This window comes from Mycetomoellerius zeteki, unplaced genomic scaffold (assembly GCF_001594055.1).
Source record: "Mycetomoellerius zeteki isolate Tzet28-1 unplaced genomic scaffold, Tzet1.0 scaffold79, whole genome shotgun sequence".
NCBI lineage: Eukaryota > Metazoa > Arthropoda > Insecta > Hymenoptera > Formicidae > Mycetomoellerius > Mycetomoellerius zeteki.
Window position 1 is genome coordinate 1345912 of NW_017257819.1, and position 23892 is coordinate 1369803.

The 23892-nt window shown below is 31.4% G+C and overlaps 2 protein-coding genes across 3 annotated transcripts in view; one reads left to right on the forward strand and one right to left on the reverse strand.

The window, feature by feature from the left end:
- Positions 1–649: 649 nt before the first annotated feature.
- LOC108729666 (facilitated trehalose transporter Tret1) lies at positions 650–10038 on the reverse strand. Its single transcript, XM_018458854.1, has 5 exons — positions 9859–10038; positions 7676–7855; positions 4090–4286; positions 1496–1802; positions 650–1289 (listed from the first exon to the last, which is right to left on the reverse strand). The coding sequence occupies exons 1-5, from the start codon at positions 9938–9940 to the stop codon at positions 664–666; spliced, it is 1392 nt and encodes a 463-aa protein (XP_018314356.1). The 5' UTR covers positions 9941–10038; the 3' UTR covers positions 650–663.
- Positions 10039–17723: 7685 nt separating this feature from the next.
- rho-5 (rhomboid-5) overlaps positions 17724–23892 on the forward strand; it is a 128988-nt gene continuing 122819 nt past the window's right edge. For both annotated transcript variants that reach the window (XM_018458842.1, XM_018458843.1), the window contains exon 1: positions 17724–17799. The gene's annotated coding sequence lies outside the window, so the exon portion shown is untranslated. The remainder of the gene's footprint in view (positions 17800–23892) is intronic.

Genomic DNA, 23892 nt, shown 5'->3' on the forward strand with positions numbered 1-23892 from the left:
CAGAGCGTCCAACTCTCATGGCGCCCGTAGAGTATCGTACTCTGTTTTCAATCATAATTTTTTATTAAAAAATATGGTTATTTTTATTATAAAAATATATATGAATGTATTATTATTATTAATTAATTTGTAGCCTACGAGATAAATATGTTTTTATCGTGTAAACTTGATATTGTACATTATTGCCAAAGTACACAGTGAATTAATTTAATTTATGTCTCTTGATTATTCACCATAGATTACTGATCACATTTTCTAGCGTTAGAGAAAACATATAATGGAAATTCTTATAAAATATATTATATTAAAATAGGAATATTTTTTAATAAAATAAAAAATTTTTATTTGGTATATTATACTTGTAAATCGAAGACTCCTTTTATTTCAAAATAGAATAAAATCGTTAATATGACAGTTGCCAATAACTTGTTTCATTCTTTGGTTAGGCATAATGGCTACGTTTACACCGTACGCTTAGTCCGCGACCTATACGATAGATGTCTTTGTTTAACTTATAGGATAAACAAGGACATCTATTGTATAGACCGCGGACTAAGCATACGGTATAACGTAGCCAATTTCAATTAAAACTTCCTAATTTTGATCAACATTTAATGTAAAATTTTTTTTATTATAGTTTTGATTTTGACAAATTATGTTGTTTTATTTTTTAATGGATCGTTGAATTTCTAATAAACTTTTGCCTGTCGTTTCGGGGATCAAATACCGCACATAGGGCACTGCTCCAAGTACAAAAAGTCCATAACTCCAAAAGACGATTGTTTCTCCGGCTAAATTAACAATAGGTTGGTAGCTCTTGACAAATATGAAGGAAAGTAGAGCGTTGCTCGAAAAAATGCAAAGAGACGCTAAATTCTTGAGATTTGCTGGGAACATCTCACCTACAAGAGTGGTAGGTACCGTGGATAGACCACAAGACACAAATAGATTAAAGCATAGCAATGATGTGGTTGACAACCATGTCAGTTTTTCAGGATCAAAGTTCAGAGAAAGGAGATAAAAGTGAAGACCAAGAGCGATGAATGAAATGGTGACGCCGACGCTGGAAAGCATTATCAGATTCTTCCGACCAAATCTGTCCACCAACAAGACAGCGATAAAACCAGCAACAACTGTGGTGAAACACATCGCTATTACCAAGATCGATGGAGTGATGGTTACTTTGGTACTGATAACGATGAGCTCTGCATAGGCGTTTATTGTGCTGAACGAACTCGCTTGGACGAAGATGAACAAGCCGAACAAGATAAAAACGTTCTTCAAATTTACTGAAACAGACGAAAATTGATTTTAAATATAATTGAGATTTACTTAATTTTTACTTATGACTGTTTGTTGCATAATGTCCCATCCCAAAATGTTTAATTGTTGCTTTCGAATAAAAACTCATGTTTATTGCTAAACACTTCAAACATAAAAAAACAAAAAACAATTTATGCTAAAGACACGATCAAAGATGTTGCTTTTGAGATACCTGGTAATAAAAAGTCCTTGAGTTTTGTTAAAATGCTGGTGTTCGCGCCATCAACAAAGTCCTGAAGCTCCTGTATTTCGGCCTTGACGTTAGTCTCTCGTCGGAACCATTTGAGAGATGCCTCAGCTTCATCGATATTACCGTGAAGAGCATAATGATAGGGTGACTCAGGTATTAGACTGAAGAGGATCATGAAGAGGATATTCGGTACGATGCTCACATAACAGAACATCTCCATGGACAGATAAGGACCCATCACATTGCCCAAGAACATACCCATTGATGCTGCGTTCACTATCAAGGATATCTGAAGATACAATCACGTATTATGATAATAAGCTTTTGCAATATTGTTCAGCAAACTTGCAAACTGGATTATTGATAAAAATATTTAATTAATTTTTAACTACAGTTCGGAAAAACATTTTCAATTTATACATTTAGACCCGAGATTTCTTTTTTTGTTGTATCTTCTACAAATTTGAATAAATTTTAATTAATTTTCTTTCATTAAAAATGTATAGAATCCAAATCTGTAAAAAAGTTTCGATAATAATATTAAAAATTACGACAAAAAATCGTAAGCGAGTGTTTTGCAGAAAAGTTCTAAAAATAGCATTTTGTTCTAAAAACAGCATTTTATTCTAAAAATTGTATTTTTACGAAAAGAAATCGAAAAACAAAAATAAGTATCGTTTTAAAAAAATGAACTCATCAACATTAAGAAAAATAATTAAAAGTTATAATGTTTGTTTTCTCAAAAAATATAATTATATTAATGAATAAGATAGAAGTTTAGATATACTTATATGTACCAACTGAATGTATGGGAAAACAACAGAGTTAAGTATATATAAGTTATTAATGTTCTTTTTAAATTATTAGGTTGATGTAAAAATAATGTCGATTTTTTATTTTTTTCCAATTTAGTTCAAATAACGAAAAACTGTTGATTGATAAAACATTCTTGATTGATTTAGTTCTTTTCGAGTGGTTTTTAATGGATCTGCTTTAATAATTGCCGTCAAAATAATGTCAATGGCTGCAGGCCATCCCTGCTGTCGAAAGTTTCAGAAAGATTCAGATAGGAAAATTTCTATTCATCTGAATCCATTTTATTTTGAAATTTGTCGCCGAACGAATCAGTTGTATTTCGAGCGAATCCAAAAAATAGGAATCTTATCCGACTAAATCCGGTCTAAACCGAGGTCGGCGGAAAGATTCCAATCCGACAGAATCCGAGGTCAGTGAATAGATATGATTCCGGTACAATATTTTAACGAAAAAAAAGTTTTTTTTTATTTTTACACAGTTATTATCGTTTTTTATTTGTCAAATTTAATTTGTATTTACTGTTTCGCATATATTCTATTTTATTATGTTACAATTCATTTTCAAAGCGCCGGTGAGATTTGAATCTACCACCTACGATCCCTAGTAGTCTAATATGCACTAACGCTGAACTAGGGCGTTTTTTTTTGTTATCGAACTAGAAGCGACCACAGCTAAGGCTATCTTCATCTTCAGGGATCAGATGACATTTATTCGTCATCAATACTTGTTTATAATTTAATTAACAAAAGGAGATCGGACGGAAATAAAATTATATACTAGTATTTGTTAACGAAGCTAGAATATGGGTACTTTCCAGTAAGGACACAGTCAGACACTGTGGCTACGTTTACACCGTGCGCTTAGTCCGCGACCTATACGATAGGTGTCTTTGTTTAATATACAGGATAAACAAAGACATCTATTGTATAGGCCGCGGACTAAGCGCACGGTGTAAACGTAGCCTATGTTCTATGAAGTTGGCTTCGTATCAGCTGTGCACAGTGGTTTGTAATTGCCAAATGTTTTATTAATTTTTCGACTAATTTCCTCTGCTTTAGAGCCTAGTTTCAAATCGTACAAAAAATTACTCGCAATTGCTTCTTTTTCATATTTAATAATTATAACAATAATTGATTATCAAGTTAACACCGAGAACAAAATTACTAGCACAATTAACAGAGGAATCTGCAATTGACATTTTGAATGAAGCTAATCAGTTAAAATTAATGGCTTATCAAATTAATTTAGTTATGTTAACCTTGAAACGATGACCATCTTTTTTGATATTACTAGTGGTGAAGTGACGTCAATTTGACGTATCCTTAAATAGAGGTATGTTTCACTAATATTAATATACTATTACGATTATTTGTTACTTGCTAGATGACAATTAATTATATAATATTTATAATATTTTACAAACAAAATATAATTTTTATTAACGTATAATAATAATAATAATATATTTTATTTTTAAATATGAAGTGTAGTTTTTCTTTAAAATATTTTTTAGAATATCAACCATTTTTATATTGTTATTGTAAAATTATATTCTATGGTAAAAAAAAAAGAACGAGAAATAGTGATAGAAAAATTAAATACTAATACATACTATTGGATGCAGAAATATAACAGTGTCACGAGCAGAGAAGAATTATATAATTATATATTTTGAGATTGAATAAAGAATGAGAGACAAGTAAAAGAATCGTGTAAAAATAGGAACTTTACATATGAAAGGATTCCGTTAACTAAATTACCAGAGATCCTCGGATAGCAGGATTGGCGATCTCGCCAAGGTACAAGGATATCGCGGGCCACATAACACCCGATCCGATTCCGGAGCATAATCTGGAAAGGTACAGCCACATGACCGATGTGGCGCAGATGTTGAGAATCCAACTAGAGAGTAACAGCAAACTCGATAACAGCATCACTTTCTTCAGCCCGGTGTATTCTGAAGGATTGTGTCGTGGCACGTATTAGAGACATGTCATCCTGAGAACAAGATCGCCACAACTCAGAACAGAGCGACTTGGTCTCTTTAAAGATGAGATATATTGTAATATCTTCTAATTTTGTTTACACATACATTACGGAGGCAAATCAATCTGCATGATTAAAAAAAGGAAGATGCTTCTCTAGACTGAAATAGAAAGATATAAATATATCTCAAGAAAATATTTAGAGAAGGATTCAAGAATTTTAAGAGTAAAAATTTAACTAGGTATTTAAAAAAAATAAAATCTATTACTCATAGTTTTAAAGTTTCAGATATATTAGAATTATATCTATAATTGCATAGTTCCAAAAGCAAATTGGAGCTTTAAGAAAGATTTAATTTTTTAACACTATACAAGGTATACTATACATCCCATTTTAAATAATGCATTAAGATTTCTCGAGAATGATAAACGCAGAAAAATGTTTGAAATAAAAGTTATAATATATGATTCGAAGAGGAATATAAGAAGATACCATTTTAATTTGACCTTGGGTGGCGTTGTTAAGACCAGGTCATTTTGAATTTTTAAAACGGACCCCCCATTTTTTATTACATATTATCATAGCTTACTTTAAGAGCTTTTCAAAACACTATAATAAAATTCTTTTTCAGAGGTGCCAAAAGGTTTGCGGGTTATCGCCGTGTCGTGATTCATTGTAAATGTCAACGTGAATCTTGCCGTTCACTTTATTAGGGCGAGGAGCGCACTGTTGTCTTTTACGTAAATAAAAATAAGAAAAATAATCTTCAATGGCTTTGAATTGATGGCTCTTTCTTAAGGATTTTTTTTAAGGATCGTTATCCAGATCATGATTCTGAACAATATTCAAGAGGTTTTAGCCGTCAATCGGACACCTGGGTAATGCTAACGCCGATGGTACGATAACTTTCAAGCCTTATAACTTAAAAAGTTCTTAATGAAAAAGAATTTTATTGTGGTGTTTTAAAAAGTTCTTGAGGTAAGCTACAGGAATATGAAATGAAAAATGGGGGATTTCATTTAAAAAATTTAAAGATCTTGATCTGACTTTAATCTGTCCTCCTTCGAACTATACAACTTTTGTTTGAAACATTTTTTCGTATCTACCATAGTTTTCGAGAAATCTTAATGCATTATTTATTAAAATGGGACATCCTATATATATATATTCAAAAGAGGATATATATATATGGAAAAGAGAGAGTTGGCTCTTATAGATACTTATATTTTTGTGATTTAAATTTCTATTTAAACAGAATATTTATATTTTTTCTATTTAATCATGAATAAGATAATAAGAATCTATTGCATATAAATGTAAAGATAAAAAGAAATTAAAGTAATGATAAAATAATAGTTGAATTAATCGTAAATTATTATTACTGTAAAAATGTAACGACACATTATTATTATAATATTTATAGTTACAGACAGAAAAAGTAACGATTGTTACCAAAAAAGTAACGGAAATAGCAACGGTGTTATAAGAGTAACGCGTTACTTCCCAACTCTTGGAGGATATAAAAATTCGTACGTCGAAGATGTTTCGAGTAGTTTCGACGATCAGTGTGGTACATGATTCTAAATATTTTTAATTTCGTATTTTCTTAATATTTTATTTCTTATTGTTAAAAGTTAAAGATTTACTTTACATTTTCGACCATTGCTGAGTCGTGGTTGGCTTGTTCTTAGGTTGCGAATTGTTGCTTGTATTTAGTCAGGAGCAAATTTAATGGTTAAATGGTTGATGGATCGAGAAAAATTTACTGGACTAGAAAAGAAAAAGAAATGACTACAGAAAGAATTGAATTTGTTTTTCTTTTATTATATTAATATAATTTTTTAAAATTAAAAATAGAAAGAGAGTTGAATATTTCACACAGAAGAAAAAGATTTACTGAATGGAAACATTATTATTAATAACATTTATAATAAGTAAAAATTATAGAATATTGAAATACATGTATATTATATTTAAATTGAGATATTATAATTTATGACTTATAAATATATATTACATATACAGGATATTTGATAATTCTGATACAGTTAATCTATATTGGGGTACATCTATAATAGAAAAGAATTAAACAATGAATTTGATTTGAAGAAAATTTATCTCGATAAATCCTTTTAAACTTATGCTTGATGTATCTTAAGGGAGGGCCTGGTTTACAGGGTAAACAAAATTTTTTTCATAAAACGACAATACAACTCTTCGAGAATATGTTCCTCAAATTTTGAAAGAAATTCTTCAGTAGATTCAACGCTTGTAACGGGAATGCGACGATTATCGAGATATTGAGAACATTTGATTCCTAATTACACCGATTTATCAATCAAATGATTTGTTAACGCGACGTCTGAGTGGACATATTCAGGGCATGAATGAAAGTTTTAATTCGATCGTCTGGAAACTGGCGCCAAAGCACTTCAATTATGTTGCAAAATTCTCGAAATCGCCGCTTTTATCGATAATGGCATTTTCAACAAGGGATATTTTGCCGTTTTAAAAATCATGAATGAATTAGAAATTAATATTGGACCAGGCTGCAAGCACTACATATGACACACAGTACTTCCAGGCAGGAACGCCGACGACTCGGTAGGAAAAGACTCCAGTAGCTCATAGGATGGACCAAATTGCTTAGAATGAATTTAATGAGGAAGCTGAAGGGGTACTGTATGCCCCTGGAATAAAAGGTTAGTTTCTGAGCATCGTAAGTATTCAAGAGTTACAATTTTTTACACCGAAAACTTTAAACGCTTTTTTCTCGAAACTATTTTTGGCATTTTTTTCAATTTTGTGTACACGATTACAAGTAAAGTATTTGACCAATCGATTTTATATGTAAAAGGTTGTTAGATAATGTCAATTCTCCTCGATAAATCTAAGAAGTTAAAAACAATCAATATCAACAATTTTTTTTGTTTAAAGAATGGACGCTACCAAATGAAAATCGTAACTTTTTTTAAAGTCGTATAAAATTTTAAATTATATACATTTTGTTTAATTTTTTAAGTTCATTTAGAATAAAATTATAAGAAAATTACAAATATTTCTTGATTTTTTATTTCAGACAAAAATTAAAGTCATCAGAATATACACAAAATGATAACGTCGACAGCGAGGCGCAAATTTTAATGTCAATTTTTTTGTCATTAATATTTTTTGTATACAACAAAATTTAATTAAATTCTTCAATATTAGTATTACAACACATAACAAATTTTAAAACGTTACTATTCTTTTTTAAAAAAACTACAAAAAATCACCTTTTTTCGGCTTTCTAAACCAGGCTCCCTCCTTAAGAAGATGAATATGCGTGTTTCTCTAGCAAAATGTGATAGGGACTCTTACCTTGACAAAATGCACCGATAAACGCCCCAATTACACGTCCAAGACTTAAAAGGGACGCTACCCAAGATGCCTCAATAGCGGTCAGTTTCAAGGCAACATTTGCTTCCGCTGATGTTAATTGCGCTAAATACGGGGAAGCCCAGCCGTTGGCCAGACCAGTAACGATGGATTCTAGCGTAACTATGGGACACAACGAGATATATCATTGAAAACGTTCGAGCTGTAGTTAATGAACAATAGTATCTTTTTTTTTTTACGAAAAAGTGATTTTTACATGTTTTTTTTTCGAAAGTTAATAGTTTTGAACTAGATAATTGCACTTTACTTTTGGTTAACACTACACTCTAAATTTTTGAGAGTGAAATTTCATTCCCGAAGAGAGTGGTAGTTGTGATCCGGTAGGAATGAAATTTTCACTCTTAGAGAGTGAAGAATCACTCCAAGCCAACTTTCACCAACTTTCACAAAATCAACTTTCCATCTCTGCGAAGAGTGAATAATTTCACTCTCTGAAAGAAGAGACTGAAGGTAGGATAAAAACACTAGATGTGGATCAGGCACTAGTTTCGGATCACTTTTTATATTTAAATAATTATAGTATTTTCCATTAAATGGTACAGAAGCGGTCATTAATGCCTTTCTACTGCGTTCTGATATTCATTAAATTTTCTATAGTATACGTAACATACTATATGAAACGCTTGCGCATTACAATTCAGCGGAAAGGCATTAATGATCGCTAGTGTACATATCACAAGATTCTTTAGCATTTGTTTTATCTCTTTCAACTGTCATTTAAATTTAATTTATTGCGAACAGCGCTACACAACGATATATTTTCTAAGATTTTCTGTGGTTTATATTATACAAATAATTAAATCTCTTTATTTTCCCTAGCTTTTATCCTTTTTTTTCTTAAGTACTTAGAATAACTCCATACATATATATATATATTGCACCTATCAAAAATTTAATTCATCAAGTATTATTTATTACTATGTTTAAGGTAAATAAATTACCGAATGGTACTATTTTTATTGTATCAAATTATAAAACCTAAGTAGTATTATTTTTATTGTACCAAATTAAAAAGTAAAATGCAATGTGCTACTTTATTATTTACTTAATTTTAATAAAACTCAAGTAGTACTGTTTTTATATACATATAATACATATAATTATAGCCTCACACATTAAAATACACACATTTTTACGTTAACATATTACATATACGCATATTTAGTAGTCTCGATTCCCAATTTATTGATTCATACATCGATTTTCTCTGTGGTTCTTTGCTATGATAGTGTCAGAAAATGGATAGGTAGTACATGATAACGATGTAGTATCCAAACCAAAAATGGATGTACTGGCGCTAGTGTACGGGCGATTTTGATGATAAGTCGGTACACGAAAAACCCGGAGCATTCCAATAATCCCAACCGATTTAACTTTTCGATTCCAGAAAGATATGTAATTTCAAATCAATTAAACGAACTATTTATATTCTAAATTTTATGCAACTGATGACTCTGTGAGTACGAAACGTCTTGCGACCATTGTTCCTGTCTACATTTTTGTAATTAATTAATTATATAAATATGCTATCTTAATTCTTCGTTAGTAAAAATTTCGTTTCTGATTGTTTATTGGTCGTTATTCTTATTGTATGATATTGTATTTAAGTGATATCGAGCGAGTATATATTCTATTTATTTAAAAAAATTATATACATATTCATATAGTGTTGGTTCCTATTGGCTTTATATGTAAATTTTTTAAATTTATTCTTTGTGTGGAACCTAATTATAGTTATATTTCATTATTACTTATCCTTGTTCACAGATCGTATAACGTTTGTCTAAAATATTTTTGCCTGCTGGGCTTAGTTTTTGAGTAAGTTATCTAGGGAAAGTAAAATGGGACACTCTACATAATAATATATAACATCAATGCAGAGTAGTGTAAAATGACCGAATTTGTTATTAGATGATAGCTTCTGCCTAATGACAGACGAAGCTTATATTAGGTGTGCATATTTAATAACGTCTATTTAATTTCGAATTAATTAATTTGGTGCAGAATATTCAGCTGTGTTTTATTTTTCATTATTAAAATAATTTTATCCGTTGTATGCTCACGTAGTTTTAATTAAAATATTTTATGACTAATTGTATACTTACTTGCAAAGGCGGTAAGCCATTGTGGCCAAACAGTGATTTTCCTGTCGTTGGGAATCTCTGGATCCTTATTTGCACAAGACATTTTTTCCTAAGACAGTGCAGGATGTAAGGTGCATATTACGGTCCAGGTAGAATCGGACTGACCCTTGCGAGTTCGAGTGAGCTTCCTAACGAGGAAGAAACGAGATGAATGCATTTACATTCCGATAAGAATACGACTTATTTATAACATCTCACGTGTCATGTGATTTGATAATACATTCGTAAATTCCATTTTGATGAAATGTGTTTGCACGCTGGTAGTGATCTATAAAAAATAAATGTCAGTACCAATTTATCATTATTTAAACGATTTATCGTTATTTAAAGATTTGAATATTTAAACTTGAGGTACACTTGAGGCTCTCTAAAAGAAAACGATGAAAATTGCATGTATTTCGTTTCAAAGATCTTAATTTAGAAAATTTCAAGTTCAAAGATGTCAACAGTCTAAGTTTTCAGCCAAAGTGCTAAGAAGACAGAGTTGAAGAAACTTCTAAAAAGATTACACATTCAAAGCATCAAAAATTTTAAATTTTGAGTTTGCCATTTTAATTTAAATTTTTCAAGAACTAGAATTCTCAAAATCCAAAATATAAAAGTGCTGGAATTCAACTTTCGATAAAAGTTCAAAAATACTATAATATAATGAAAAATATAATAATTATAAATATTTGTATATTATGTATTACATTAAATTTAAATGTTAAGTGTTTCAAAAATTTAAGAAAAAATTCACACCAAAATATAAACTTTTAATAATTGTTTTAAAGGTATAATTAATGTTAATAAATAATTATTACGAGTGCATAAAAGATATTACACATTGTACATATAACAAATCTTTCATTTATAAACATTTTATATTTTAATATTTATATAATAGTATAACAATAAAATGTTATAATATTTTTCTTCTATAATAATATTTAACATTTGTCTTCTTGAAAAAAAATCGGGTTTTTTTTTGTACAAAGATAGCACTGGTTTTTGATTTTAGGGAGATTCCAGGTAGCGTGTAAATACTGGATGAAAATTATAATAGTAACTTTTACGATGATTACGTTCTTATCGCAAAAACATGTTAAGCTTCTCTAGCTATTAAAAATACCGGAGTTCCGACGGTATTTGCAAATTTATTGCCTGAGGCGAAAATAATCACATGAGCATTTTATCTTCTCTAGGTCATCCTAAAGAAAACTTTTTTAAAGAATAATATTTTATTTTTTTAAAAGCCGTTTTTTATAATAAAGTATAATAACTGTGTTATACTTCTCCGACTTTATAGAATCTAAAAAGCATGTAATTTAATAAAAAAGTTGTTACTATTTAATAACACTTTTAGTTTGTAATATATCTTTAAAAGATTAAATATTTTTAACAATATATTTTTTGGCTAATTGGAAATCAATTTTTTCTCAACAAAAATTGAGACATTAATAATTTTTGATAATATATCGAATAGAGGACACTCTCCCCCCGATGACATTGACCTTGACATACGTTATTAAAGTCATGATTCTGCGCAAAGACATAGAGAATGAATATGGCGCGATCCGTCAAAATGGTGATAAAAGTAAGAGAGAGGGACCGTGGAAGACGGCCATCTCTATCTCTTTCCATCCAACGGTGTAATGAGAGAATGAGAGAGAGATGGGCCATCTTTCACGGTCTCTCTCTCTCTCATTATTGTCTACCACATTTGAATACTACTTACAATTAGATACGGATCGCGAAGTCCATTCTCTGTTTTTGACTCTGAGTGACAACAGGTTTTAGTCGTCGCTCGTTGTTCATTAAAAGGTTATTAACGAAAATGATTAATAACCGAAATGTAATTTTTGGACACAGGGTATATCTTTACCATTTATGACTATTTACACGGTTCGATTTACGCCAAAGTTATGAAACTGGCGAATCATATAGCTATTCCTTTGAAGAATAGAATAACTATTGTACAGTTTCATGACATCACATCGATATGTTATAACTTTGATGTAAATCGAACTATGTAGTCTATGACTATACATTTACATGGTACCCTTAATCGGGTTTAATAACATCCGTAGTTATGAAACTGTCGTTCCATTCTTCCAAGAAACAGCTATGATTGGCCAATTTTATAACTACGGATGTTATTAAACCCGATTAAGCGTGCCGTGTAACAGAAGTCTATAATTTTTCCATCTCGTAAACAGGGGGATGTAGGATGAATCTCGCTTCGTATGGAAGGTCAGATGTTTCTAGGGCCTAGTGTTGCTAATTTAATAGAATTTTTACCAAATTTGGAGATTATTTCTTTTTACGGGAGATTTTTTAGGGGTACAAAAAGTTTGGGAGAATTTCCGGATGACTTTTGAAGAAGAAAATACAAAAAAGTAAATTATAGCTAAAGTATTGACAAAATCGCAATATAAGGGATAACTTTCGAACAGATTTAACAATATAGTGTTCCAGGCAGGGGGATGGGGTAAATCAAGGGGGTAATCACTTGCTGAAATATTGTCCCACAGATTACATGATTTTGACATAAAAGTAAAGCATTACGTAAATTACATGTATAGCAGAATATATCTAGAATATACAGGGTGGTCCACTTAAATCGATCATCTGAAATATTTTGCTTATTTTTGATGATATAAAAAATGTTTCAAATGAAAGTGGAACGATTTCGAGGGGGATGTATTTTGGTCATGCTTTTTTTTTAGGTGGAAGCGACAAAAAGATATAAAGGTCACTTCTCCACTTTTTTAAATGGAATTAAAGTATGATTTTTTTACATAATATAATGCTTCTAATTATTCTGCATCTAAAAGCATCTAAAACAGCTGTTATTTTAAAAAATCAATATTTTGAAAAATCCCTATATACATACTTCTATAGTCTATAGATAACGAAAATTTTTTGTTTAAGGTTAAATCGTGTACCTAGAATCCTGTACACTAATTTAAAGCTGCAGAAAAACGGATTCCGCCGGTGCGCCCCCATTTTAGATATAAAAAAAGTAAAAAAAAATTTTTTTTAGTTTATTATAAATGCACAATAAAGCTAGCTAAAGATTTTAAATAAAGTTATTTATTTACTCACAAAAAATTCTCTGTTAAAAATGCTGTTAAAAACTTAAGAATATATTTTTTATAATTTTTGAAACACATAATAATTTCAAGAAGTAATTTAAGGAGCTTCTATGTGAAACAAAATAAACACTTCGTAGGTTTACAATATACATTTTTACATAATAAATGGAATAAAAATGTAAGAAATAGAAAATTATTAGGTAACATGCATTTTAAAAGATTAGATTGCGGTGCGATTTAGGAAATTACATCATGGTGCAATTTAGGAAATTAGAACATTTTAAAAACTTTTATTTATTTAATCTATAAAAAAATGTAAAGTAAACTTTAATCCTATTAATTTAATTTTAATAATATTATAATCACGACAAATAATCAAAGCTTAGACTATTTAACTTATATTTACTGTAATTTTGCTATGAAATACGTTGAAAAATAGCAACGCTATCACGATTTTTTAATTTATGTAAATAACAATTTTATTTAAGCGATTTTTTTGAACGTGTTCATCAAATTTTTAGAATTTCATGTTTCACGTATTTAAAACTATCTTCTCCTCGCGCATATTTGTTCTCCGATTATTTATATCCAATTTCAGCGACAAAACAACCTTCTCACGCGCAACCATTTACTAACCTTCGTTCTCATCTCTATCGTTCTCTTTTCTACCCTTTCGTTTCCTTTTACCCTTGATACCTCGAGAAGTTCCCAAAACAGCGCGACGCCTCCACGAAAACATCGTTTACTGCGGACATCGCGTATTTCCGACAATTCTCGTGCGACATCCCCGATAGGGATGTATTTAGCGGCGAAATTGTTGGACGCTATGTTACGAAAACATATAGAACATATATAGCTTCTACTTTTTAAAAATTACTCAAGCTGTCATTAAAATTAACGGAATCATAATTATCCCAGACCTCATTTAAATTATAAAGATTATTAAAGTTTTATTATAGTTGTCGAAATAACATAAATTATCCATCGTTTTATTTAAATCTTAAAAATTTTAGTTTTAGAATAATTTTCTGAAAGAGCTATTCCACTTTTAGAAGAACTTGACACATTACATGTATTTAGGTATATTGGATCTAAAAGATTCATACATTTTGTTGAATAAAATTAGTTTTACGTTGAATTACGAAAAGATATAAACACGTGTCACTATTTTTAGAAAATCTATATACTATGCTTAGAAATAATTCAATAAATAATAAAAATTATTAATCATTAATTTCCATTTTAAAGAAAATTATATTGTTTCCTCAATTATTATTATTTCGTATTACACCTATTTCTATCTAATTTAATGACAGTGAAAACATTTTGAAAATTTCAATTTTGAAAAGTTTATTAATTGTTGTCATTTAATAAAAAGTTTTAGAAGTTGAAATACTTTACTACAAATCCCATTTATGTATAAGATCAAAAAATAAAAAAAAATTATGATGTTTAAAAATGTACAATTTTTTTATCTATTTAAAATAAGAAAGGAACATTTCAATTAGACATTTTTAATTTTCTCTTTACATGCGATAAAAAATTATTTTTTATAAAATATTAATTGAATTTAGAAACGATTGAGAAAAATATTGTTGAAGTACTGTTACAATTATATACAATGTAATTTCTCTAGTCACATTCCTGATCACTGATCGCACCCTCTTGGTTTCCATGCGGTGGTGCACTCAGTGCGAATCGCGCAGCCGCCCGAACACCTCGCGTTGTGATCGTATGCGAAAAAAGGATAAAAGAAACCGGGGCGCCGTAGGAGGGAGAGAGAAAGAGAACGAGCGAGAGAGAGAAAGGAACAGGCGAGAAAGATCTCGAGGTGTTCGGCGTCTTTGAATGGGGTGCGAGTCGTAATATCTGTGCTGTGGAGCATGACATTGTTATCCGTGGCATTGCGTGGGCGTCGCGGTCTTGAGATTCGTACCCTCTAGCCCTATTATTGACTCGGGGTTGGTTTGGCAGCCATGACGAGGGGTTGCATTCGCCACGAGATTGCCAGATGGCGCGGCGTGTGCGGTCCACCCTCCCTGGAATGCTCTCGGCGAGGATCCTGCCGACGCTGTCGAGCCCCACGGGTCCATCGACGACACTGAGGGCAATCGACGGCGACTAGGAAGAACGCGCTCGACGCTGAGCGTTGCCGTGAAAGTGTGAGCGCGCGGCCGCGCGAAAACAAACGCCGCGCGTGTCAAAGTGGTATCGCGCGGGAGCGGAAGCGGTGCGGAAAGTCCATTTCGGAGGGCTGTGTTTGTCGTTTAGGACGAACGGTAGGCCCGACGGTTCCGTTACGAGGGCGCGAACAGTATTTCCGGAGGAACTTGAGCGGGGGTTGAGGGGATTGCCGGAAGTCTGGTGTTTGCTGGACCGGAACCGAGCGGGACCGAGCCTGGCGGAGCAAAATGCAAGTCGGTCTTCGGGAGTGCCGTCCACCATTTTGGGTGCGCAGAGGTTATTCTGTATCCCTCGCGGAGGCGTCAGGATGCCCGCGATATTCTCTTTCGGAGTGATCTCTTTCTTTTCCTCTCATTCTCCTTTATTCTCTCTCTTAATCTCCTTTTCTCTATTTTGACGTTTTTCGGCGAGGAAAGAGAAGATCAGCTGGATTGCTCCACTCTCCCGGTGCATCGTTGAAAAAGTCCTGGAACGTTCCGGGACGTCATGATCGTCCCGATGCCACGGGACTGGAGCCATTTTTATGTGTTGCATGCCGGGAGGAGCGGCTCTCCCGCTGGAAACTGGGTTACCGCGTCGCTTCCGTTCGAATTTCTCCTCCACTCGTCGCCCGAAGACTCGTAGTTTTATGTGCCGTGGCTAAAAAGCGTGCTCCCTGGTTTGTTGAGATATATTTCTATACGCGGTGCCAATGCGGTTGCTTAGTGAAAAGGCGTGAGTTCGGATTTCGGGGGTGAGAAAAAATGTACATTTGTTAGTCAAGTGACTAACGGTTGTCAAGCATGGAAAAGCGGGGATTTGTACATTAAGGTAACAGAGATCGTAGATTTCTGCTGGATTCATCACGGCATTTTGTGCGGGGACAGAAACGTGGATCTATACACATAAGGAAAGCGAAACGTGTTCAGGGAGTGAGGGGATAGTGCGCGGATAGATTTCGTGGATCGTGGTAGTTGTCGAGGAATATCATATGGAAAAAGGAGAAGCGCGGATTAGTTCATGAAGAATAGATTATTCTTTTTCTTCTCTTGGCGGACTTCTCGTGGAGTATTATGGCAAAGGAGATTCGTGTGTTAATGGTGAAGAAATGTTGATTAGACATTTGAAACTAACTATGTTAAGGGTGGCAATAATTGATCTGGGTTGAATTGGTGAAGTTGTCAAAGAAAATCGTACAGAGCCGTGCATATGTGTGCTGACCGAATTGGCGAACTTGTCGGGAAAAATTACGCAGGTGAAACAGACTGGATCGGTTCACTGAAGGGAGATAAATGTGATCAAATTCAAGGGTGTGCGAAAGCAGTTATGAAGCAGTGCGAACAGATTTTGTGAATCGGTGGACTTGTTGATGAATATCGGGCAAGAAGAGAAGACTAGATTTAGGAAGAGAAATACTGGGAATAAAAGATCTTACGCGGTGTAATTAATATTTAAATTGAGAAATGCTGTGCGAAGCAAAAAGGCGTGGATCCATGTATTGAGCGAGGAAATGCGTGGTACCTGCATTCGATGAGAAAATATTTCGCGATTGGCTGTTATTGAGGATTTCGAAAGAGAGAAGTACCGCTGCCCTGTGTTCAATATGTAATCAATATGTAATCAATATGATTAATATCGATAAAAATAACGTACAGGTATGTACGTTGGAGGAAAACGAATCTGTGCTCAGAGAAAAGAAATGGCGCGGCGGAGATATTCTTATTCATATTTTCCGAAAAATTTGATGAGCTAATATCCTTTTCAAAGAAAGTGACAGATATCGTTCCGCGATAGGAAAACTGCAGGTCTGTTAAATAAAATGAGAATATAAAAACTATATGGATCGTTTAAAAAATTCAACCTGAATGCTCCAGAAAAATGAAAATCATCTGAAAAAATCCTTGTCTGAAAAAGTACCCTTTATGTAGAAAAGTATTTAGAGCAATTGTGTGAGTTCTGTTCGCTCCAATAGAATTTTCTTTGCTTGGGAGAGTGAAAGAATCCTTCCTATTAAATAGAAATTGCAAATTTTTAACGCCAAGGAAAACTGAGGATTTTGTTTGTACGAAAAATGTCTTCTGCATGTCAAAGTAAACCATTGATTTTTACTCTTCTCGAAGATTCGTCTGTTTATCGAGGAACATCGCGAATTGGCCCTGTTTAAAAAATATCATCGTTGATGGAAAGAATTATGATGTATAAATTTGTGATAATGCAAACTGTAGATATTTATCTATGATTTTAAGCGATGGATTTTTTTAGTGGTTAGGATGTACTATCGGAAAGAGAAATCTCCCATGAAAAAATGCAGCGAGATTTGAAGAATTCGTGGAAGAGGGACGATTGTTAAAGGATCTGTGAGTCTCAAAGAGTGATGATCGATGGATCTTGATGGAAGGAGGATAAATCTGAAGAATTTTGTTTGCGTGAGTCGCCAAATGTATTACACTTCTAAGGACATGGCACAAAATTAGATTGATAGACGTCGAGAACGATGGAGATCGAGTGATTTCGGCAAAGGACCGACAAGTAGTTTTAGATGTTTTGTATGAGTCAGTGAAATCGATTAGTGCGTCAATTGTTAGTGCTTCGGAAAGTGCTTCCCCGATTTTCCTCGTCAAAGGATTACGCGTGGTAGCCGGATCTCTCCGTTTCGCGAGACGTGAGTATCCTATCACGCCATTTTGTCTCATCGGGATAAGTGTGTAGGGATTAATTGAATAAATCTTTACAGAAAGAACATAAGAAAGTCGGATTGATAAAAAGGATTTTATTCTAAAAGTGTCAACGAAAGATTTTTTATGAAACTTTTTTTATATTTACATTCTGTACAAACGTTTTATATTTGTACTAGGATCGGTCCACTCAAGTGGTCCACTCTGTTAAAATTTTGTGTTGAATTTTTAACATATTCGAGAATTAATTGACATAATGTTAAATATTTTTTAAATCATATTATATCAAATAATATTATATATTTATATTATATTATATTTTAATATTATAATATATATTATATAATATTATATATTATATAAATCAATATTATAACAAATATCAAATAATATTGAATATTTCTTAATGTTAAAACAACATAATTTATAAACAATAACAATATTTTTTTATAACGTAAACTCTAAAATAAATGAATAAAATATTTAAAATTACCATATTATAAATATTAAATTTATTGGAACATGTTAATTTAATGTATTATAAATGTTAATTTTAATAAGGAATATGATCGCTTAAAAATTGAGTTACATTTTTTATGTTAATTTTTTACCTAATATTTGTGTTACTTCCTAACATATTTATGTTGTATTAAATTAACACAAAAATTTAAGTGGATTGTTTAGGGCAGATGAAATGTGTTAAATTTTCAACTATATAATGAAAAAAATTCTATACAGTTAGAAAATTTGTGTTCAGTTTCACATATCTCAAATAGAGCATACAAATTTTTGTGTTAATTTTTACACTAGATAAATATATTTATATTATGTAAAAACAAAAAATGTAACGCTTTGACACGATTTGGAAACAAATGTGAAAATATATTTATTTATAATAATATTAACATTTAGTATGGTAAATTAACACATATATATATATTCACTTTTTATTCATTTATAATATGTATGGAATTTATGTCGTAAAACTGCATTTTTTATGTTATTTGTTTACTTACTTATAAATCGTATTATTTTAACACTAAGAAATGTTAAATATCAATTTAACACAAAATATTCAAATAATATAATCACATTATGTTAAATTAACGCTTGGAGTTGTTAAAAATTTAACTCAAAAATTTTTGTAAGGATCGATTTTAACACAAATATGAAATGTTTTATTGTGTATTTTAGTTAATATATTTAATTAAAGTAAACGGCATTTTTGTTACGAAACAAACAGCAAGAACAATAATAAAATGAGATAGTTATAACCTATTATTTACAAAGAGATTTCTCTAAAATATTTTTATAAAAACAACATTGTTTTTACACACGATCAGTCAATGTGCTGTTTGTATGTATGTATGTACATATAAACGATGTTTTACTTATAGAAGCAATTTTTTTATTTGAAAAATAATAAAATTTTTTAACCTGTATTTTTTAAATACTGTATTTTCAATATTGCTTAATAAAGAAGATTCACTCAAATTTGCTCAGAAAATAATATTAATATTTGACATAACAAGTATAAATTTAATTTTATTAAAAAATGTTTCGTACAATTCTTTATGTGCACTATGTCGCTTTAATGATGTAAGTATTATATATCCGTCACTATAAAGTTTAAAGAATAACATTTAAAGAATAACAATTAAAGGAATCACGAGTTTCAGCATAAAAAGCGTTGAAACGGCATTCCATTATGAAACAAATAGCAGCGTAAATTTTAGAATTTTCCCTTAAGAAGAGAAACGGAGGCTGGGGGCGTGGCGAAGGTGAAAGAGCAGGGCCGAAACAGGGTCAGGAATCAGTACGATGGTAACCTGCAGCCCCCATCTCACCCCCATATGCCGGTATATAAAGCCTGAGGAAAGCGCTAACCTACATGCTCATTCGTACGGCAAATCATATTCAGTTCGCAAAATGAAAACCACCCGCGATGCACACGTCATCGCATCTGTTTCTGTCTCCCACTTGCCTCCCTTCTAGCGGTTGGCACGATGGTGAGAATCGTCTTTTAGAGTAGGTATATCCGTGGAGGCTTGATTTTGAGGAAAATCTCCCTTCTCTGGAATGTCCTCGTATATATACACAGTATACACACATTTAGGAACTTTAATATATTGAAATTTTATTAATACATATACTAAATTTTTGTTTTTCTTTTTAATTATATTATATATGAATATATATGTATAATATATTACATATTTAATATTATAATACATTACCTATTATATAATAATATTAATATATTATATATATTTGTATACTTTATTACGTTATACTATTGTTTAATTTATTATGTTTTTCTTACTTTTAGAAATTGTGCTGCTACTCTTATCTTTCTTGAATACCGATATGAACCTAGCGCCCAACTTTATCAAAAATAAAAATGAATACCGTAGCGCGCAACTTTAAGATTTTTTAATTTCGTTTATGCCATTCGAAAGAGAATCGTTTGTATCCATTTGTACCTTTTTTATTTTCGTTTGCACTTCTAAGGTTCAGAGATACAGCGTTTTTCAAAATTTCGGAAATGTGCCAAGAGGGCCAAGTCGGCCACTTTTAAAGATATCGAAATAAAACCAACGGTATTCGAAAGAGAATCGTTTGTACCCGTTTGTAACACTTTCATTTTCCTTTGTATCTCAAAGGATTCGGAGATACAGCGCTTTTCAATTTTTGCGTGGTGCAATTTCGTCATGCGTTCGCGATTAATATTCTTTAAGGATTTCGCAAATAATACTTATTCAAGACTCGAAATTAACGCTACAGAAAATATTTCCAAACATTCATACTGTTTTCATTCGCAATACAGGTAATTGGGCGCCAGATACAAGTGAGCGTGCCACTCTCTCTCTTTCGCGAAATTAATAAAGGTTTTACTCAAAGACATAAAGTTCATTAACAAATAATTGAACTTTTATTTCAAATTTTTTATTTTTTATTCTTTATTTTTTATTCTAACGTAAGTTTATTATTTTAAATTTATAAGAATGTATATTATATTTTCATTTTGATTCTAATTTTTCTTTAAATGCAAAATGTTTAAAGGTGAGCGGTTTAAAGAATCGGGAGCAATTGCTTTTTCTTCAAATTTTTTCTAAACAAAATCAAATCTGATTTGACGAAAGCGTGTGGTATTATAATTTGAGTCGTTTCTTCTGATATGCTCTGTATATATAATGTTTAAGTTGAAAATCAATACTGATGGAACGATTCGTCTTCGACGGCAGTGTTGAACCTAGAACGAGGGAGAAAGGGGATAAGGGAGAGAACGCAAGTGGCGATGATCGCATTTCTTTTAGCATCGAGATTATTACGGTAGTGATTTGTGGTGCCATTAGAGAGGCGCACCTGAAATGCGTTTCTGAAAAGCCGAGGTCCAAAATTAATCGTCGGTGCCTGGCTGAAGGGCGAGGGGAGCATAAATTCCGGGTAATCCGCTCTGTGCCAGAGAAATTTTTCGTTACCTCGGCCGAAATGGCCGAAATCCGCGTTCCGTAACGAAAAGTTTCACGACAGTCTCGACAAACAGCACGCGTTTATTGCTGATCTATCATCTTTGTGAAGTTAGCGTTCCGTTTCTTAGAAACGGACGATATAACTAACATTTCAATATAACTGATATTTTAATATAACTGATAAAGTGCTGACTCTTTTCCAAAAAGTTGTAGAATTCTTGATACATTTCAAAAGAAATACTAATAACATTATAATTAAGGTAACGTCTACAGATGTTGTTTTTAAATTTGTAACAGACGAATTTTTTGCATGATAAAATATAGATAAAATAAGATCATTAAACATAGAAATTATAAATAAATATAAATGAAAACGTTTTGAATTTTGTATTTGTAACGAAATAAATTTTTCTTACTGTTATATGTTGCTATGAGAATAAACACTATTTCGTAATTTATTTAAGAAGAATTCGGAATGACTGTGGCTTAAACCGAAAACTGAACTTAACATTAGGATTTTTAATCCTAGAAAATCCCGTATATCTACTAAATTTGTAACGATTGTCAGTGTCTAGTAAAAATGGAACACATATATTAAATCTTTTTCGTATTTATGACAAATGGAAAGCAAAAGAGACATATATTTTTTGTGTATTCATTTTGCAATGTTAAATATTCTATTGCTGATAAATAATTTAATGTACCTATGTAATAAAAAAGATTATTCTGTAACGGCTAATTTTAAAAAAAATGGTGAAAAAATATAATAAACCCGTAATTTACAATTTTTATCATTATATTGTCATTAAAAATGATGAAGAATTATAATTTTAATATCTAAAACTAAGGAAAATTGAAATTGAGAAACTGTGATTACAGACTATCCATTTTTTACTTTCTTAATAATTTCTTTAAAATATTTTTAATATATTTAGCGTTGTGTGTGATTATTTATCATCTCACAACATGATTGTTCCTTTCTATTTTATAAATAAGAGCAGTTTAATAATATCGTTTCTGATAAGAAGTACCTAAAAGTCAAGAAGCAAAAAATATCGAGAACAAAAAAATGCGAATTGGCAAAGCGAGGGAAAGGCCTTCCTTAAGGACAAAATTTTAATCACTCACAATTACACTTTTCTGCGGCATCGTACATGGCACTAATAACTTTAAGAAAGTATAACAATGGCTGATGCACACGGAAGAATTGATTTAGTATTATGTGCCATAAAGTAGCGATGGTGACCTCTTTTCTCTAGTGAAATCGATATACACACTTCGATATACACGCACGAATTATATAAGCTCACGTTTACTCATACAGGTCCATAAACGCACACAAACACATACGCAACATACACATATATGAGCATATGTACTCTTCGAAAATGCCCGATCTATTTCACCTCCTCACTCTTTTCTACTTGTCTTCGCTGAATTAAAATGTCGGCTGAAAGAGCTTCAACTCTGCATCGTAATCTATATTTTGCTTTTCTTTATTTGCGTCTAAACGCGAATAAATTTAAACAGAATTAAGGAAGAGGATATTTAGAGCAAAACAGGAGAAAAATTTATGTACACATTGTAAAAGTATTAAATGTCGGAACGTTATTCATTGCTTGGCGATTGATAACGTTTATAAAAAAGCAACATGCATTGATTAGTATTTTATATGTTCCGCTTTGATCGAATCTGACTTTTCGCTTATTTGTTTTGTACATATAGATCGTATTGTGTAGATCGATTTTTATTTATTATTCTTTATTTACATCTGAAACTGACGTTTTCTCAACAATTATTAGTTGTTGTTATAAATATCACTACATGTCTCAGTGGTTGATAAAAACATCTACTCTGAATAATACGAAATTTGGACCTTGGCTGGGGTGATATTTTTCGTAATAAGTTTTTAGCAATAGTTTAAGACGCTTATTAGTATTATTGCTACTCAATTGTAATTCAATTTAATTTGGAATATTACTATTCAGTAGGGCTCGCTATTATACGTTTAAACGAAAATACGTTTACACGTATAATTAGTATATCCGTTTATTAGAAACGTTTTTCCGAATATACGTGTAATTAACTATTATACGTTTAAACGAAAACACGTTTACACGTATAATTAGCATATCCGTTTATTAGAATCGTTTTTCCGAATATTTTCACTTTTTTTATATAAACATTTATTCCTTTATTAAGGAGTGTGACGAATTGAGCAAATGCAAAAAATTCGATTTTTAATTTTATTAAAAAAAGTTAAAATATTCGAAAAGATGTTTTTCATAGATGGATATGTTAAATATACATGTAAATGTATTTTCGTTTAAATGTATAATAAAACACCTATATTCGGAAAAATGTTTCTTTTATAAACGGATATGCTAATTAAACGTGTAAACGTTTACCTTCAAGTAAACGTTTTTTTGAAAGCGAATATAAACGGATAAACATTTTACGTTTACACGTATCTTCGAAAAACGGAATAAAATTAGAGCCCTATTATTCAGTTTTAGTTTAGGACTGAATTTCATAACTGACAAATAATCGGTGCACAGTTTGTATAATTCGAAAATGTATATAAAAATTTATGCAGAAATATTATCG